The sequence below is a fragment of the Harpegnathos saltator genome, unplaced genomic scaffold (genome assembly GCF_003227715.2).
Source record: "Harpegnathos saltator strain DR-91 unplaced genomic scaffold, Hsal_v8.6 scaffold758, whole genome shotgun sequence".
NCBI classification, from domain to species: domain Eukaryota; kingdom Metazoa; phylum Arthropoda; class Insecta; order Hymenoptera; family Formicidae; genus Harpegnathos; species Harpegnathos saltator.
This window is the reverse complement of record NW_020230602.1, coordinates 335,511-352,602: the sequence shown is the minus strand read 5'-3', so window position 1 is coordinate 352,602 and position 17,092 is coordinate 335,511. Positions and strand designations below refer to the sequence as shown.

The window sequence follows — 17,092 nt, the reverse complement described above, 5'->3', positions numbered from 1 at the left end:
CCTCTCATTATGAGAATCCGCGTGAATAACAGCGTCATGGTGTGTGCCCAGGAGAGAGATAATGAGGTTTAATTCGCGATACCAAACGCGTTATCTAATCTAAATCATTTAAAGAGCAAGAGAGGCGAGACCGAAAAATAAACGACGACTTCGCGATTTTCGAGGTAAAACTTTGCGGATTCCCGCTATTTTCGCATGTTCTCACATGTGCGTTCGCGCATTAATTACTCTACCGTTATATCTATTATTTCGCCATTACGCCGATTGTTTCTTCATTACGTTAATTACTTCGCTATCCCGTTAATTTCTCTTAGTCGTTCGATCACTTTCCTCCCCTTTGTCATGTTAATTATCGTTTACATCTTACATTTTAATTAAATCTAATGCGAAGTATTCAAACAGTTTTCACCGTGCGACTAAATGGAACAAAGTGTTCCAGTTTCGCGCAGCAAAGTTTCAATCTCGTCGTGAAGTGACTTAATTTTCTCCCCCCCCCCCCGGTTGTTTTCGCCGTTACGAGACCGCGCGACGGTTCGCTCCGCGACCTTCGCGACCTTAATCGGGAAAATGTTTGGCACGGCACAACAAAACAAAAGACTCGCACTTTGTCGCCGCGGGGACATATCCTACTTTTCTCGCGGTCGTCTGAGCAAGTCGCGAACGAACGAACGAACGAACGAGAGCGCATGTACGTACGAACGAGCAAGCGTAAGCGAGTCCGGTGCGTAGAACGAGCGCGGTATACGGCGCGTGTGCGTGTGCGTGTGCGTGTGCGTCGCGTGCGTGTCCGTCTTTTTTTCGTAATCGCCGGCGTGTCGGCGGCGCCAAGCTAGAAGACGCGGAGGAAGGCCGACGACCCGTTATAAATGGAACCAGAGAGACGGCATTTCTCGAATCGCTGCTTGTGTTGTTATTCGCAGCGCGTCGGCCGCAGCGGGACGAACGAGCCGAGCTCGCTGCTCGAGAAAGTCACCCTTCTTTCGAGGCGCGAGAAACGAGAGAACCAGTGAATCAGCCAGTCGTCCCGTCATCGCGAGCTACTGCTATCAGGTTCCGATATCCGGCGCAACAAGGACCAGCTGAAGGAAGACGACAATTTTTCGAGCAAAGTGGACGCTTTCTCGCTGCTCTAGTGTAATAGAGAGAGAGAGAGAGGGAGAGAGAGAGAGAGAAAGGGAGAGAGAGAGAGAGAGAGAGAGAGAAGCAGCGTACAAAGCGCTGAAATATTGACACTCGCTCGAAGAGAGTTGACGCAGCCGCGAGTCAGTCGACATCCTCGTTCTCCATTAATAGAAACAGGTACAACGAACATAAGCGTGAGTCGCGTGTGTGAGTTGCGTAGCGGCTGATGTTTCGTTACGCCGATGGTTCTGTTGCGAGTTTTTTTTTTTTCTCGTAATCACACCGTCCTACATGGTGAAAAACGAGCGTATGTTTATGTGCGGGAATTGTCTCAGTGTTGAAGGAAAATCAGCGGACAGTCGGCAGCGGAGCTCTTCTTAGACGTCGGTTCGTCTATTCGAAAAAGTCGCGAAGTCGAATCGCGAATTTGGAGTAAGTAAAAATATCGTGAAAGATCGCCCCGACCAGCGTCATCGACCCTTCGGAGACAATGCGTCTGGCGCATCCAGTCGACGCGTTTATTAAGTAGCCGACGAGAACAACAGCTCGACGAAGATCCCCCTCGACAACAAAGCCGGCGGGGAAAGGGGAAAAGCGATAAGAGGACGAACGAGACTGCGTCAGGTGGAGCTCCTCGTCATCCACGTACCAGAAAATCGCGATAAGATAGCGTTCGCTCGTAAACAGTCGCGTTCGGTGCGCCGACGACGACGGTTGGCACGTCTTTCGATCCTCAGAAACGCGAAGTGGCAATTGCGGCAACGATCTGTCCGCTTCGGGAAAGGAGTCGTCCCGACTCGAAACAGTTTCGCGTGAGTTTTCAAGCGGATCACCGACAGCGGGAGCGTGTCGCAAGATCGACGCGTCGTCGCGGCTGGAAAAGGGAGCTCTGCTGTTGCATAACTCGCGCGCGCTTTATCGCGCCATTAAGGATCTCGCGAGGAGAGCGAAGAGTCGAGCTGGGCGAACGTGCCGGGCGAACTCGCGTCGTAATCGCGGTTACGTTCGCCGTGGTAGAAAACGACGAAGTGGAGCGCACCACGACGAGAGAGAGAGAGAGAGAGAGAGAGAGAAAGAGGAGAGGCGTCTATTCATCAGCCGCCACGATTTCTTCAAAGTCGCGCGGATATTAATAGGGAAGAAGCTGCCGCACGACTGGACGTTCCGATCGACGTCGCGATTAACAGTTTCGTATCTAAGCGATGACGACGTCGGCCGGTGATATTAATTGATAATCGCGATTAAACAGTCGAGGACTAGGCAGGAAGACACGACACGGGAAGAGTCTGACTGGGATATATCGGACAGGCTGGCGTCTTCCACGCTGGCTTCTTCTGATTCCTCTCGTTTATCTGAAAGAACCGATTCCGAGCCGATGCTCTGCGACTGGAACACTTAGCAATCCTGGGATTCCATCGTCGTGGGAATTAATCAACGTCCATGCCGTTAATTAACCGGTGCAACAATTAAATATCACGGAGCAAAGAGGAGAAGGTGGAGGAGGAGGTGGACGGCGACGACGACGAGAAAAGCGACTATTCGCGTTATTAAGAACGAAACTTAATGAAACGCGTCAGAAATTAATTAGTGATTCGCAATCGCTGCACCTGCGCGGGAGATTGAACTCGGCAATGACTCGGGCCGGTGATTGATCGGTAATTAGTAATAATCGTAAGTGTGTCGCACGAGTGCCCGCGACAAGGACATTCCGCGGCCCTTCCGCGCCGCGCGACTGGGTCAGTGTCCTGCCGAGAAGGACCTGGACATGCGAGGAGAGAGTGCGGTAAAAAGTGCAAAGTGATATAATTAGTGCGCCCGCGGAGGCGATGTGTGATGCCAGCCCGAATGTCACTTAAACCACGCAGCTGATGACAAACGTAAACAGGATCAAGGTGGTCGTCCTCGGCGGCCCCAGAGTCGGCAAATCAGGTGAGCGATCGCTCCAGCGAAATTTTCCCCACGCTTTATCCCCAGTTTGATTCTTATCTCGAAATCGAATGCTTCTTCTTCATTTTTATTATCGCTCCTTGTCGGTGCTGTTCTTAGAATTTTAACAATATAATTATGACCATCTATTGATTAATCTACGGAATGGTCATACTATCTTATTTTCTATGCTCGGAAAGATCTGATCTTTCCTGAGGTCTCAGTAGGAACTCGCAGAAATAATTATTAGGCGTATACATGTCATTTTTGTGGCAGCGAGAGAAATTTCGCGTGTCAGCTCTGTCAGCGGGATTTAACCTGATTATACGAAGCCAAGTCGCAAGGTAGATATGTTTCGGAATGCAAGTGATATTTTTGTTCGTAGCATTGGCAGAACACGTTTTCGTCGTGCGTCGAGAGATTGATATTGATTCGCGCTCGCTCGCTCGCTCGCACGCAGATAATAAATAATAGCCGGTGGAAAAAAGAATGCGCGCGTTGCTCGATTATGGCGCAACGGCGTGAAATATTGAATCACGTCGGAAGGACGTTCATTATGGTGGACGATACTAATATCGCGTCGCGTACAGCGTGTAATTTCTGCGCGTTGTCTAATAGCGCACCGACGCAACGCATTGAATGAAAGTGCCGTTAAGATGGATACGCATAGTCCTCGGAATAATACGTTGCATTAGTTAACCCGACAGTCGCGCGACGCATACAAAGCGAGCAAACGAACGCGATAAGGCGGTTCGCCGACCTCAAATAAATCCTATTAATAACCGCTAGGACCCGGCACCTTAATAAAGCGCATTCTGCGTCTCATTTCTTTCTTTTCCCTCTAATGCCTCCTCCCGTCTTCTCCGTCGGTAGTTTTTGTCTCGCGTCGTTAAGTCACCGAAACGTTGCATCATTCTCGGAAATTTGCAATTTCCAGACGAACGGAGATAAATAAATGATTCCCGATTCCGATATCACTTGTTCGTTGGTCGTTGTTCAATCTTCTCCGATTGTTACATCCTCACGACGACATTACAGTTCGGGACACCCCTCGTCCTCAGTCATCATTATTTTAATAAAGCACGTATAATCGCGCTATCTCGCAGAATTCGGGACGTCACGCGGTGTGTCGGCGCGTTCGTTCCACTTTTTTTGCAATGAAAATGACGACGTTCTCACGCGGCGGCGTCGCAGCCGACGCGAGAAGGGATACTTCGCCGGGAGAGAATCCTTAAAAGTCCTTCCCTCTCTTTCTTTCTCTCTTGTGAGACCCCGCTGGGTATAATAAGGACCTCCGTGGACGTTATCGAATATCCACTGTGCGCGAGCGGAAGGGAGCGAGGGGGTCGCCGTGCCACGAAAAATCCCACACGGTTGCAGCGGCAGGTTGCTGCGAGAGATCTGGACATCCGATACATCCATCCTGTTGGCCGCGTGGCGTTTCCCTTCGCGTTCGACCCTGGATTCCGAGTTTACGCAGTAACATTCCTCCCTTCCTTATCGTATCACCGTCCGATGTATACGCGGTGTGCCGCAAGAAAACGTCGCCGGGCCGATTCTGCCGCGACAAGTTCTGCGCGCGATGAACGATTGTTCGTTTGTGAGTTCAAACATCGATCGTTAACATATCAACCGCCTACTTGTCGTCAGTTTTCCGGTTTCTAATTAAAGTCGCTTTATCGTTAATTGATCGTAATGTAATTACAATTGCAGAGACGCCGCGGTGATACGTCGGCGTCGCACGCGACACTCGCGAGTCTTATATATTTAAATTAAATAAGGCGTTATCTTATGCTTAAAGCAAGATTAAATCGGGAGTCCTTAGCGAGAAGCCTGAATCGTCAACGAGGACTTGGCAAAAACTGCTAATAGCGAGGGATCGTAAAAAGAATCGTAGACTCGCGAGGAACGCAAGATTGTTATCTACAGCCATTTATCTGCGTTAACGCTTATTGAGGAGGCAATTGGACGTTCGCTACTAAGCCGGGACGTGTTCATAAATTCATTTGGTCTAAACGACTTGCTTTATTGCCGTGTCACAAGAAAAGCGGACAGACAGAAAAAGAATAATGGCTCGCGCGAATCGCGTATACGTAAGCGAACTTCTTTCCTAGACGATGAACCCGCGACTTTTTATTGCTCGGGTGAGCCATTTTGGTCGTTCGTACATTTCGACAGCTGTAATCTTAAATAACAACTTCATCATGCACTTTTTACTCGTGTTGTACTTTATCATATACTTTTTATTCGTGTTATATTTCGCACTCTCTTCGCCTAAAGAAAAGTGTTCACCGCTAATAGCATGTAATTATCATTTCCTTTCTTTTTCGAGATAATAAATCAAGAGAAAAAAGGGAAACGCGTTCTTACATACACCGGACTGTGCATGAGAAATATTGTTGAAATTAATCGCGACGATGATTACACTAGAGAAAAGAAGGAGAAAAAAGACAGAGATTAGGCGCGAAAAATAAAGTGCGCTCTGCGTAGCGAAATGCGAGGATTGATTAATCGGTCCCCATTTAGCCGCTTAGCAGTTTCTATGGGCGTTTTAACGCGCTAATATGTGGGTGAGCAGAATTTCTGCCGATAAAAGATCCGCGACGAGTCCTCGGGGCAGAAAGGAAACTTCAACGAGACAAGAGGATGCGCTTGGTTGATCGCGCCGCGCCATCGATCCTTTTTTATCCTCCGTCTGCTCCTTTCTTACTCTCTCCTTCTCTCTCTCTCTCTCTCTCTCTCTCTCTCTCTCTCTCTCTCTTCTTCGTCTCTCCCCCCACTCTCTCTCTCTCTCTCTCTCTCTCACTCACTCACTCACTCACTCACTCACTCACTTTCTGCCCCCTCTTATCCACGGCGATCGTGGCCGTAATTACTATTTTCTTACGTCCACCAGCGACTTATCCTCCAACGATCTATCTATAGAACCCCGCGCTGGCAACCATCGCACGTCGGCGAATGGCACCGCGAATGGCTGCGTTTTGCTCGTACCGTTGCATCTTCCACATAACACACAATTCTCCGCAGGTGACTTAATCGGCAGCCTCCTCTCATTCTTCACCTCTTCGTTCTCCTCTCCTTCCTGCTTGGTCTCTCCTTTTTTTCCTTCCGCCGATCACACCTCGTTTCACGTGGGGCCACTCGCACGATCGCATCGATTGAACGACTCCTTCTTGGTTCGGCAGCTTTTCAGAGTTCCGTCTGCGAGCAATAATCTAGCTTCGACTCATTAATATTCTTATTTGATAGAATTTAATTTCATCCAGAATTCTATAAAATATTCGATATTCGTCTCTGAAACTTTTCTCGCGTGTTTTCGTCGGAGCTTTAATTCACCAAAATCAAGGATCGCTGGAAACGTCTCACGTTTCTCGCTCACCTTGCCTGTTATCTGTTTCATCACGAAAATCCGTGCGAGCGAGTCGCCCGCTGTACTTTCGTCCGTCATAAATACGACGTTGTCGCGCGACGACCGCGCACCGTCACCGCGAGTTTGACCCCCCCCTCCCCCGCGTAGATAAGAACTTTATAAACGCTCTGTATCTCCGACTCGAGTGTCGGGTTTCCCTCGCGTTTGGACTTCGACGTGGATGGAGAGCGTGCTTTCATTAGACCCCACGCTTGGCACAGATCGCCGTTGGGACTATTAGGCATTAGGAGCAACATTCTCGTGTCCACATCAATTACTCCGGTTCGCGCGGCGTGTATAAGATTACGCGTGACGTCACCTCGGTTTGATGACAGTTATCTGTAAGGGAGAGTGTGTCCACTCGATTACGTGGGTAGCTCTCGGCATAGACCGCTAATAATCCGCGATGTCGTTACACGGATCGTTGAAAATTTAACCTTTCAGCGAGGATTCCTATTTTTAATTGATTAAAAATATGACGTGTCATCGGCGGCGCGTAGCGCCCGTGTAGCGTGCATGTGTGTGTGTATGTGACGACGACTTATTTCTTCTTCTCTATATAATAGAGCGTGAATAAAAGTATATAAGGGGAAGGATAAGATCGAACGACGGGGATAACGGGGTGAATTCATGAATCGGAGAATTTCGAGACGACACGCGAACGTGGACTTTTTTTTGTTGGAATCTTTCGACATTCGGGTCGCCTTTTTTGAATAAAACGCAGTGTGCGCGGAATAGCGTACGTTAATTACAATGATATCTTCGTTTACAAATTACAAATAAGAATCCCTTCTTTGAAAGAATGAGATTCCCATTGGCTTTCCGCGTTGAAGCGCTGGTGAAATATCGTCGTCCAGCTGCGCGGAGATATTTCGAAGATATGCACTCTATCTCTCATCTCAGCAAATAGCTCACGAATGAAGTTCTATATTTCGTTTCTGTATTTCGTGTCTGCCTCTCCTCTCCTTTCCTCCCTTCGTAATATTATCCCTCTCTCGTTTTCTCTTTCATCGTCGTCGTCGTCGTCGTCGTCGTCGCCGGGTTGAATCGACAGATTTATAAACGGTGTACCTACGAGTACGGAGCGGCACGAATCTATGTAGTCAATAAGTCTTCGAAGCTCGAACGACGACGAGGGCGACAACGACGACGAGGACGACGACGACGACGACGACGACGACGACGACGACGACGACGGCGAGGACGACACGAGGAGGAACGTCGTCGATATGTTGAATCCTAGACCGCGTTTCGCGCGGTGCAACGAAACGAAATTTATGAAGCAAGAAATTTATCGGCAACCCGCGAGAACCCGTTCCGATATTTATGGTTTCTTTATTAACGGGCGATGGAAGTGAGTTAATGGCGTTTCAACACCTGCGCGCGCAGGGGCGCGTCTTTCAGTTGGAGATGCCGAGGAATAGATACATTTGTCCGACGCGATCCAACTATCAATTCGACACTTAACGCTCGACCGAATTTTTACGCGAGCGAATTACCTCTCGAATTTTCTGACCGATTTTTTTCTTTCTGTTGCAGCCGTCGTTGTGCGGTACCTGACTAGGCGATACATCGGCGAGTACAGCTCGACCAGCGGTGAGTGTTTTTCTTTCGTTATTATCTCCCATCTCGCGCAAAATCTAATTGCCGGCGCGAAATGCGAACAATCGCGAAATGCCCGCTCGCGCGAAACGCGCACAATCGCGATTACTCGCTCCCAATTTCGAAGTATCACGACCTAAATAAATGTCCTATCTAAAGTTCCCTCCTGCCGCGCTATCGACTTATCTCGCGAGAGGGGCGGGCACCGGTTCGCGCGCGCGAGCGCGAGCGCGCGAGCGAAATGCTCACCCTCCCGGCTTGCAAAGGCGAGCGCGAATCTAAATCTTGATCAGTTCCCCTCGCGTGCTCGGCCGCGCCAGCCGGAAAAATCCGCCGTGAAATATTCTCGCGCTTAAAACCGGACTCTAATTCAAGGGTATCCGTGAAAAATCTTAATCATGGCGCCTCGCGAGCGACGTCCCGAGGGCATTCTAGCGGCGGTCACAGAAATACGCGAGATAGAGAGCGAAGGGCTCTCTGTATAAGGAGGGGCGAGCAGCGGGGTTTATAGAGATAGATCAAGAAAGGGAGAGCGAGCGAAAGAAGAAGAGGGAGAGCGAAGGAGGGAGGGAGAAGGGAGGGGGAGAGAGAGAGAGAGAGAGAGAGAGAGAGAGAGCGAGAGAGAAAGAGACGCAACAAACACAGCGCCGGACCTGAGGAGGGCGGAGATTTAAACACTCGATATGAAATAGAGCCTATGGGGAGGTCCGCAGAATGCAGATCTCTCCCATAACTCATGCAGGCTACTTCGCCATAATAATTGCCGTGTACGCCCGCGGACGTGTAAGCTACGACGGCGAGTTTCGCGGATATCCGCCGCCTGGAAAAATTCATCTCCTCCTTCCCCTCTCCCCCCTGTCTGCTTACCTGCCGCCACGCTCACACCCCGGCTGCGTGAAGTATTGTCCCCTTAACCCTGAACCGTCACTCGTATTTTTGTAACACCTGTGTATGATCACACCACGCCGACCGGTCGCGTCCTCGCCTGGCTGTTTAAACGCCGTGCCGCCGCGCCGTTTCTATCGCGATCCTGTCGCGGTTACCGCGGCGTTACGTGAGGATAATTGCGGCGAACCCGAATTAAATGTAATTGCTGGAGAAGTATGTAAATCATTTATGTTTGACTAGGAGAGATCGTTGCTGGTGTTACGTGCGGTGTGTAATGCGGTGTGTCAAGTGCCTGTGTAAACTGCCTTTCGGGGGAAGGGGAGGGGATGAATTTTTTTATTTCTTGTATTAGGCGAATATATCGGCGAAAGTTGTAATATATCGAATATCTCGCTGCACTCACGCGCTCGCCGAAGGCGTAAGCGTTTGATAGTACACGCGACATTTGCGTGTTTTTTCAAGTGAGTCAAGACACTCGACTCACTTGACTTAATTGATCGTTAATCGTTAAGTGAATTTGAAAATGCGCGGCTCAAACGGGAAACACGAGCTTCTCGACTCGAGATTTATAAGTCTGAAGCCGAGTCTCTGCAGGAAGTTTCTCCTCACTTTCCTCGCAACCGCGTCCACGTAACGTGCGGAAAGCTTCCCGGCACAATAGCGCAATCATCGATTTATCGAATTTCTCTCGTGTAACTGGCAGTCGGAATCAATCTTGATCTCGATCGATCTAGCCACGATCGATAATGCCGGACGAAAGTGGAAGGAAGGGCGCCGCGAGTGGTCTGGCCATCGATATTAATTAATTTCCTGGGAAAATGATGGATAATCATCGTTGAACGTAACCAGGAAGCGAATAATCTCTCGCGTGTCCCCTCCTTGCGCGCGCGCGCGCGCGCTCTACGGGGTGAGAGGGGGAGGGATAATCGCTCAATTGATCCTCAAAGACGACGCCGTGGGCGCTACGATCCGATCGAGAGTCGTCCATCGTTGGGGATCGATAAAAAATGATAAGAATGACGACCGATAAAAAGAGCCGCGGCGCAGACACGACAGGTAGTGTGTCCGAGGATATTATATGCAGGCTGCGCCTCGTGTAAAATAAACCTTAAGAAGTACCGGAGGCATAAAACAACATCGAAGCAGGTTGCCTCAATCTAAAGATAAATTATTTCCACCGCATACAGAAATAGATAGAAATCAAAGTATCTCTTTTTTTTTTATAACTTTCTTTACGCTTTCTAAGACACGCGCTTTATCGAGTTGGCGCTCGTAAAATTTGTGGAAATTCATTCTGGCGTCTTTGTTTATTTTAAGACTTCGAGACATCGAGAAATGTTGAAATGTTCGGATTTTCGAATGTTAAGAATTTTGGCGCCTCTCCAAACTTACGAATTGGCTAAGATTGAAATGACATTCACGGTGATCATGATTCATGGCAATGGCACATCTTCTCTCCTTCTACTTATCTCTCTCTCTCTCTCTCTCTCTCTCTCCCTCCCTCTCTGTTTTTCTCTCTTTCTTCCGGTACATCTCGTGTGAAACGAAATTGAAAATACGTCGACACTTCGTGCAGCTCGTGCGGATTATCGCGCACACTTTCGTTCCCGCTCGTTGGAGAATCACTTTTCCGAAGAAAACGCCCTCGAACGGTGAAAGCGGGGCCATTGATTTCCTTCGGCTGGTCCGCGTAGGTGATGTAGCTGGCGAATTGTGAAAAAATCCTACCTAGGTAATAAATTAGTAGAAATTAGTATCTCTTATTAATCTAAAATAAAATTTTCGTAAGTTGATACACGTGTAGGAAAATATTGTTCTAATGGATTAGAAATCGTGTAACCTTAATAAAACATCCGTGAAGAAACGTTCCGCCTCTCTCTCTCTCTCTCTCTCTCTCTCTCTCTCTCTCTCTCTCTCTCTTTCAGAGAGATCCGCTGATGATAAAGCACGAAAAAATATTGCGCGGCGCGGGAATTCGAAAATAAAATCCGGAAGGATCTAAATATAAATATAAAACGCCAAAACGATTCGAGAGTCTAGATTTATAACCCGCTCTACTCTCGCTAGATCCCTGTTAGATCTCCACGAGAAGGAAAAGAAAAAAGGAATGAAAGAACGATAAATCTATAAATCTAGACATCTTCTCCCGACACGATAGCGATTTGAGTTACTTTCGAAACGGCCGCGCGTTATTGGCTCCCATCAGCACGACTTAAATTTGATCTCTCTGAGCAAGATCGAGGATGATCTTCCACGGCGATTCCGATTACAAGGCATTCGTACGTGCGCTACGTTTTGCGGGGCACGAGGATAATCGGTCCTTTTCATCTCTCGCCACGAGATGCAGCCGCGGCGCTTGTTATTATTTCGATCTCGATTAACAATGCAAATCTCTCCTTGCGTGGAATAATTCTAGGCAATGATTTAGAAAGCGAGTCTCGTTGTGCATTGTCGATCCCTCTCGCGAGCGCACGCGGATGGGAACGTTTTGTCCGCGCGGAGAGAAGATTGCATCGTGCATCCCGATCGCTCGATCGGGAGATCCGCGATAGAGCGATAGATCACGTACAGCGGACGGATCTACAGCAAAAGCCGAATCCGCTCGGTGACAGTTATCGTGCTCGATCATACTCGTCGAAAGTGTGTCGCAATTTACTTTTCTCTCTCTCTCTCTCTCTCTCTCTCTCTTTCTTTTCCTTTTCAAGCGGCGCGGGCGATTCGTTCAATTTTCGTCTTCCTAATTTACTTTCGAGCTCTTTTCACTTTTCCTCGGCGTTTCAATTTTCTCTCCTGCGCCCGATTTGATTTCTCGGATCGTCGACGCTTAAATTACAAACCGCTCTCGTGTCTCTTAGATCCGATTCTTTTTTAAAATCGGGGCTATATACTACTCGCACACACTCACTCAGATCGCACGACTTCTTTCCACGCGCATATCTCGCACCTCACGGACCTCGGACCACGTTTTCCTCGCGCTCTCGGAAGCCTTTTTCAGCACGTCGATATTTCTTCCACGAGGATGCAATGAATTTTCCGTCGCAACGCTTGGTCAAATCGTTTCTCCATCAGCATTGTCCGGCAATAAAACTTTCTCGAGCGTAACGGCCGCTAATATAACGAGCATCCTTATTTGCTTGTTTCTGCGCCTTCCCGACACTTCGCAGTCGACTACGAGGTGTTTATGAGTTTATTTATCGTTTATTTATTGCACCTACCCTGTTAGGGCTACTATGTTCGACGCGCTTCCGCGTCTTCTCTCCACCTTCTCGGTGCGCGTGCTCCGAGCGTTTTAATCAGCTTCGAGAAATATGAGCTTTCCTTTTTTCGCTCGCCCTTCCTTTCCCCCCTGCACGAAAATGCGAAGACATAATCGATGCATAAAAAGAAAACCCGGTTCAATTCAAATATTCAAACTCGACGAGCGTAAGAAGCTGAAAATTTGTCAATGCATGTTATTTCGATTTCTAATAAAGATCATAACGATTCAAAGACTTGGATGTTCAAACGTGCAAAGCTTTTTTCTTTCAAGCATTCAAAGCTGGAAGTATACGCGAGAAACGTGAGAAAAAAGGAAGTGAACTATTTAACGGTAGCGAACGATATACGTACAACACGCGTTGGAGTACGCGTAACACGCGATTAAAGAATGTCTCGCCAATTTTTCCGATCGCGAATTTCCACCAGCGAAAGCCACGTGTCATTGTCAACGATCGTAATGACACAGCAACGAGCGTCAGCGTAACTAATTGGAATTGTCGTTACTAACTGCTCCGGCACTTTCGCGCATTAGCCGCGTTTTCTATCCTTGGGAAAATGTCGCGACTAAATCTTTTCAAGGAGATCGAAGTATCTATCGGTCGAAATAACGCCGATTAAGAAAGATTATTTTACCCCGTCGCCGCCTTCGATTTATACTCGGCGGCGTGTCCCGCCAGGCATTTACGGTGATTGTAATTTCGCTGGCAAGCGGTATTAATAGAGGCAGCCGAGTCGAGTTTACGGTTTTTCTTATTTGTTGCAGATTTCCTTTACCGGCACAGCGTCACTATCGACAATGTCACGACGGAAGTCGAGATTCTGGACACCTCCAGGTGCGAGGTGAGTCTAAATAATAATATTAAGTATTTTATCTAAAAAATATAAAATAAAAATTGTGATTATCCAAAATCGCTTGACAAAACAGAATCGAGCTTCAGAGATCGTCGCGTTCTTTTGAACTTTATCGCTCCGGATAGTGATTTATTTAAGATCGCAGATGAAGACTCTCTTCTTGAATCAAAAGATTCTGGAAATTTCGTCGTGTTCGAAATGGCAAAAAAGCCTTCGCGTATCCTTCGTCGCACTTTCGCGAGGGACCAAAGTCCCCCTCCCCCCTCCATCCATTAAAAGCGAGCTCATTTGACAGATTGATTTACTTATCTGAATTTACGTTCGGTTGCGTGCGTTCGCGCGGATAATAAATAATGCATCGACGCAACGGTATCCTGCGCATCTGTCCTTTCGTGAGTCTTTCATCCTTGCGGTCTGAGAGGGGTCCTGCGTGCGCTCTCGAGACGAATCCTCCTCGCGACGCGTCCTGACCAGGCAGTATCTCTCAAAGGGCCCCGTCTAAATATATCTTCTTCAGACGGGTCCCCGGAGGGCCCACGAAACCCACGTTAAGACCCACGTCCGTCATACACCGGTGAAATAACGAGCGACTTGCGAATTACGAAGGAGATATCCTCCCGTATCCTCGTAAGACAATTTTGGAATTCTTAACGCGCGCTCGCGCTGACAATTCGGCCATTCGTTACGAGTTTCGCTTGACGATTTAAATAAATAAAAACTCTACGGAACTCTCTTGGCGACAGCAGGATCAGGTGTGATTTTCGGTTGATTGTATGACACATCACATTCAGAGCGCTCGGTTTCGAGCGTATTCATATTGATTTCTCTGCGCAGTGAAATATTAGCTCAATATACTTTCTATTTTTTATACGTTAAGAGATATACTTTCTAGATTTTATATGTACACAATATGATGTACACGCGTATACTTTTTACTTTCGACACATGCGATACTTTCTCCGATAGAAAAAGGAAGGAAAGATCGTTAAATCGAATCCGTGCGCGGACGATCGGCTTCGGATCGATCGTCGCTGCCTGACCTTTCCTAACCCGATTCTTCTAGAACACGGTAACGAACGTCGAGGCGGAAATCCTGCGAGCTGCTGGCCCGTTAGTCGCGTATTTGAATTGAATAACGATCGTCTTTAAATTCGAATCTAGGCGACTGCGATCGCGACCGTGCACGAACAACACGTGGGTTCACCTGTCGCAGCTAGCCGCTAGTCGCAGGAATTCCAGCGGGGTCGCGTTGGATTATGTCGGATGAGGCATTGTTCTCCTTTTTCGAGGAATCACCATAGATAGACGCGAATGTGCAAGCTGCGGGAACTCGCGCGATGATAAATGTACCTTGCTCTTTGACTTCTAAATGTTGCATCCAAGTCTCAGAGATTTAAAGAATGTCTGTCTGTGAAAATGTTGCGGTTTCCACCACCAAGTTTCTCGAAATTTCAGCGACAGGTTCTCTGAAATCTTGCAGATTTTGCAAGTTTTTCTATGATATTTTCGGATAGTCAGAGTGTGCGAAGTATTACCAATGTTTCCAAAGTGTAAAATTTCAGAGTCGCGATATGTTGCAATTTTCAAGTCTCCAAATTTTGACTGCCCGAAGATTCCGCGATATCGTGAGTTTTAAATTTCCGAGGATTCAAAGCCAACGTTCTCACCCAGCGGAGCTCTTCGACTTGTTGCACCTCGAAACTTGGGCAATGGTCTCGTAATTTGATAATAGCATGGATGGAGCATTACGCAGCGAGGAAACGAGTCGCGAGTTTATTTTTGTCGGGCCCGCTGCGGCTCCGGTTCGTTTTGGCATTTAACCGTATCCTTCCCCTCGATGAGCGGTGAGAAAGTTCATTCATAGAAAGTATTTCCTGCATAAGTTCAAGTATTGCGACTCTCTGGCGCCTTTTCGACGTAGCAGAACGACTGCGTGCGTTTATTACTTTAGAGTTAAACGCGGACGTGCACTAAGGAACAAGCTTTCAATATCGCGTAATTTCACCGTCACGTTTCCATCAACTCACGCTTTAATATCGTGTCGGAAAGTAATCGTACACGTAAGCGATTAAAATATTAAAGAGATCGATATTTTCTTCGCTAAGAAATAAAAGCGAGAGAGAGAGAGAGAGAGAGAGAGAGATTTATGCTGTGAAATTATATTCCACAAAGATTCTCGCTCTTGATGAAGGTCCGGATGAATTTTTAAGATAAGATTTGTCCTTTTCGTAGTCGGTTAAACGCACAATCCCCCGCGCGATAGGAATATTTTAAGAGACGATTTTAAGAGATTTTAAGAGAGTTTCGAAACGGATTTTCAAAAGTCGCTTCTCTCTCACGAGCTACTTACGCGCACGTTGCCACACCGACACCCGTTGGTTATTCGGTAGCCCCGCAACGAGACTCGATCTGGGCCCGGGTTGTTTTTAGCAAACTGGTTCTTCTACCCGGGGCTCACAATTACCGGCTTCCTTTTTTGTGCTGCTCCCCAAATGTTTGCACCTGTCGCTTAAAAGGCCGCGAACCGTGATCCGCAGGATGGCATGCTAGACATGGATCCTCAAATTCCAGGATCCTTAGCAGCATCCCTCGATTCACTTCCTAGATATCGAATCATTAAGTCGATTAGATCGATCCACACCATTCTTGAGCTTTCAAATTTGTATCTCTTGGACATTCCAATTTTTCGGTTTCGGCAGCTCTAATTTTCCGAGTTAAAATATTAAAATTCTCAAATCTTTGCTACGATGAAAATGGCTCTTTTTATTTCTCGTTCTCGATCATTGTGACCTTTGAAGTCGCGAATCTTTATTTGCTCGAATTTTTGTCTTGTTCACTATGAATAGCGAATATTTCCGACACCACTGCGCCATTAACCGGCGCTACACGACTCGCTGGCAAACAATGCTTGTCCATTTAGAGAACCTTGTACGTAGAACGCGTAAGGATGCATGCACCGTTACCGTCTGGATACAATAAATAATCTGGTACAGGAAGCGCGACGCTAGCGATTTGTACGTACGCGCATAAAATTACATTTTAAACGCTTCCTTGCGCGCCAACAACGTTGGAACTTTAAAAAATATTTCAACGAATAGTTGACGAAGATTCAAGAGAGACACCATGTACCACGAAAATTCGAATTAAGCGATAAACTCGATCCGCGAAACCGCGATCCTCGCGAAATCGCGCTACTAACTTCATCATATTTAAAAGTTCTACATACATAAAACAGCGTCAAGTTTCCGCTGCGGAAATTTCTTCTTTCGTGCGAATAAAGAGATTGTGCCAGATAAATAATGATATTGTAAAAAGCGACAACCTTTTGCTGAGGAAAAGGAACTTTTAGAAGATTTTCGAGACAGATATATCCCTATATTTTACTACACTATTACCTCGTGTGTAAAGCCATAGACTCCTTCGTCCTTTTCGATTTCGAAGCTCTCTCTTGGGATTTTTCGATTGTCGACATGAGAATAGAAACATCTCTGAAATTCTGTTATCTCGATTGCCAAGGAAAGGACGGTGGGAATGGGTTGTTGCGGAACAGGATCTAGGAAGATCGATATCGATGTGGATCAGTGTGGCAGTGGTGCAGGAAGTCTCGGCGTGGCTCCGGTAAAAGAAGCGGATCGTTAAATAAATACGCCATCACGCACACAGCGCGGACACTTCTCTAACTCCCCTGTACCGATATATCACGGCCGCAGATGCGAGATTCCATTGTGAAGCGAGACTTTTAGGTCGATCCCCTTTACACTCCCGGTAAATCTCCGCGAAACTCCTTGGCGCGCAACAGGATTAATCAATCCTGGACGACGCGCTGTTTATCTTGAGTGCAACATTTACGAGCGGCGTATCGTTTTCATCTCGGCATTTTTCTTATCAGGTTGCATCGACTATCAGTCACGTTCAACTTGAGCGGATCCGAAAGTGCGCAAGTAACTGGAATTTTCAGTACGTCGGCACTTGCGACCTTTTTTCGAAGATAATCTGCAATTTTCTTTTCATTCGCGGACTCTCGAAAATTTCACT

The 17,092-nt window shown here is 47.3% G+C and overlaps 1 protein-coding gene across 2 annotated transcripts in view; it reads left to right on the top strand.

Annotated features, from left to right (window-relative positions):
* The first annotated feature begins 505 nt into the window (after positions 1-505).
* Positions 506-17,092, top strand: part of LOC105185066 (ras-related and estrogen-regulated growth inhibitor) — a 104,120-nt gene continuing 87,533 nt past the window's right edge. For both annotated transcript variants that reach the window (XR_003114061.1, XM_011144299.2), the window contains exons 1-3: positions 506-3,051; positions 7,997-8,053; positions 12,969-13,045. Coding sequence is in view for 1 of the 2 variants with exons in the window: in XM_011144299.2 (XP_011142601.1) it covers positions 2,991-3,051; positions 7,997-8,053; positions 12,969-13,045 (195 nt within the window). In the remaining variant the exon portion in view is untranslated. The remainder of the gene's footprint in view (positions 3,052-7,996; positions 8,054-12,968; positions 13,046-17,092) is intronic.